Consider the following 2,388-nt stretch of genomic DNA (forward strand, 5'->3'; position numbering starts at 1 on the left):
CCCAGACCCATCGCTCCGCCCAGGCCCTTCCCACTTCTCCCAGACCCTTCCCACTCCGCCCAGTCCCTTCCCACTCTGCCCAGACCCGTCCCGCTCCGCCCAGGCCCTTCCCACTTCTCCCAGACCCTTCTCACTCTTCCATATCCCTTCCCACTCCGCCCAGACCCTTCCCACTCTGCCCAGACCCGTCCCGCTCCGCCCAGGCCCTTCCCACTTCTCCCAGACCCTTCCCACTCCGCCCAGTCCCTTCTCACTCTGCCCAATACCTTCCCAATTTTCCCAGTCCCTTCCCACTCCTCCCTATCTCTTCCCACTCTTCCCAATCCCTTCCCACTCCTCCCAGTCCCATCCTAATCTGCCCAGTCCCTTCCTACTCACCCAGCCCCTTAGAGCTCTCGCCCATCACAGGGCCCTTGTCAGGCCATCAGTGACTTGCTCTGGTATAAACTCCACAATTGAGATGATTCTAATTACTCTTTATTCTTCTCTATTACTATTTCCTGAGCCCATGGCAAGTCTGAGTTTCCAGAGGGGAATTCTGTCTCTCTGCTCCAGGCCAAGCACACCCAGGAAGGCAGTCAGAGCTGGGGGGTGAATGGGGAAACTGGAGCCCTGGTGGACATGAAGGAGCTTGGGATCTGGGAGCCCTTGGCTGTCAAACTACAGACCTACAAAACAGCCGTGGAGGTAAGGAGGGCTGGGAGCTCCAGAGCCTCTGAGGCACAGCCCTGGCGAGACTAGGACATCCCTCCTGGTGTGCTGGGAGCTTTGGGTGGGCACCACACTGTGGGGAGTGCTGGTCTGAGCCTGCTGCTGTCTCAGGTGAGATGGGGAGGGACATGGGAGCCTTTCCCAGGAGTTGGATTTTGCTCCCGTGGCTAAAATGCATCGTGTTCCTTCCCATCTTTTCCTGCAAATGGTGCAGAGATCCATCTCACAGGGCCAGGCAGGGCTGTGCCTGAGCCAATCCAGTACCAGCAGCATGCTGGAATCAGTGGGAGCTCCAGGCCTTGGCTTGGTTGGGGTGGCCATGTGTCAGCTGCTCCTTGGTTACAGATGCCACCATCCCCATGCTGGGGTGGAACCAAAGGCTGTTCCTCAAGGGACACCATGTCCAGGTGAAAAGCTGTTCCTTAAAGGACACACTGACCAAACCAAAGGCTGTTCCTCAAGGGTCACCATGTCCAGACCCAAGGCTGTTCCTCAAGGGACACTGTCCCTTCCCTGTCACTCAGTGAGGAGAAATGGTTGTCCCTGTTTCCATGGAGGGGGAAGCAGCCCCTTGCTGCTCTCACATGTACTGTGTCCCTTCTCCTGTGCTGCCAGGACCCTCTCAGCCCTGGCAGCTGGGCAGGGTGGGTTTGTCCATGTGCCCACCCTGAGCTGTGGTGTCCCTGCAGACTGCAGTTCTCCTCCTGCGCATCGACGACATCGTGTCGGGGCACAAGAAGAAAGGTGACAACCAGAGCAAACAGGCTGCAGCAGCACCCGAGGCTGCCCAGGAGTGAGGGAAGAGCTGCAGGGGGGAACCTGCATCCACCCTGACACGAGCAGGAGCTCAACACATCGACCTGGGCCCGAGGCTGAGCCAGGGAACATTAGTTTAAAGTCTAGGAGGGATGGAGAATCCCCTGGAGCTGGGGCTGGTGCTGTCCCTGTGCTGCAGGACACTGCTGCTGGGGGGAAGGTTCTGGACTGAAACTTCTCCTCTTTGCCCTAAAATAAACGTGTTTATTTCAGGCTCTTTGTGTGTTTAATGCCCATTTGGGGGTGTGTGATGGAAAAGAGACCCCCAGGCTGGGGGAGAAGGACTTGGGAGTGGAGTGGGATTTGACAAGAAGCTCAACGTGCCCCAGCCACGTGCTGGGGGTGTCCAGCTTGGAGAGACCTTAGAGCCATTTCCAGGGCCTGAAGGGGCTCCAAGAGAGCTTAGAGGGAGTTGGGACAAGGGATGGAGGGACAGGACACAAGGAATGGCTTCCCACTGCCAGAGGGCAGGGAGAGATGGGATATTAGGAAGGAATTCCTCCCTGGGAGGTGCTGAGGCACTGGCACAGGTTGCCCAAAGCAGCTGTGACTGCTCCATCCCTGGGAGTGTTCCAGGCCAGGTTGGATGGGCTTGGAGCCACCAGCAGAATGGAACTGGATGGTCCTTCAGGTGACTTCCAACCCAAACCAGTTTGTGATTCCCTTGATAAATCCAATTGTACAACAGCCCCTGGAAGCAGGAAATTCCCTGCCCTGAGCCTGGCTGGAGCTATTCCCAGCTCCCTGCACACCACAGCAGCAACAACAAGCTCATAGTGCTCCTTTTATTTTATTAGAAAAGAATCAATATCTCAACCCTGCACAGAGCAAGCAGAATGGACAAGAAGAGCACAGCTCCCT

The 2,388-nt window shown here is 56.9% G+C and overlaps 1 protein-coding gene across 1 annotated transcript; it reads left to right on the forward strand.

Annotated features, from left to right (window-relative positions):
* Positions 1-505: 505 nt before the first annotated feature.
* Positions 506-1,508, forward strand: LOC103797379 (T-complex protein 1 subunit gamma-like; the record flags this gene model as incomplete). Its single annotated transcript, XM_009069597.1, has 2 exons — positions 506-687; positions 1,401-1,508. Coding segments are annotated over 2 exons (290 nt in total), but the record flags the coding sequence as incomplete, so codon positions are not given.
* Positions 1,509-2,388: the final 880 nt, after the last annotated feature.

Source organism: Acanthisitta chloris, unplaced genomic scaffold, assembly GCF_000695815.1.
Source record: "Acanthisitta chloris isolate BGI_N310 unplaced genomic scaffold, ASM69581v1 scaffold11952, whole genome shotgun sequence".
In the NCBI taxonomy this organism is placed as follows: Eukaryota; Metazoa; Chordata; class Aves; order Passeriformes; family Acanthisittidae; genus Acanthisitta; species Acanthisitta chloris.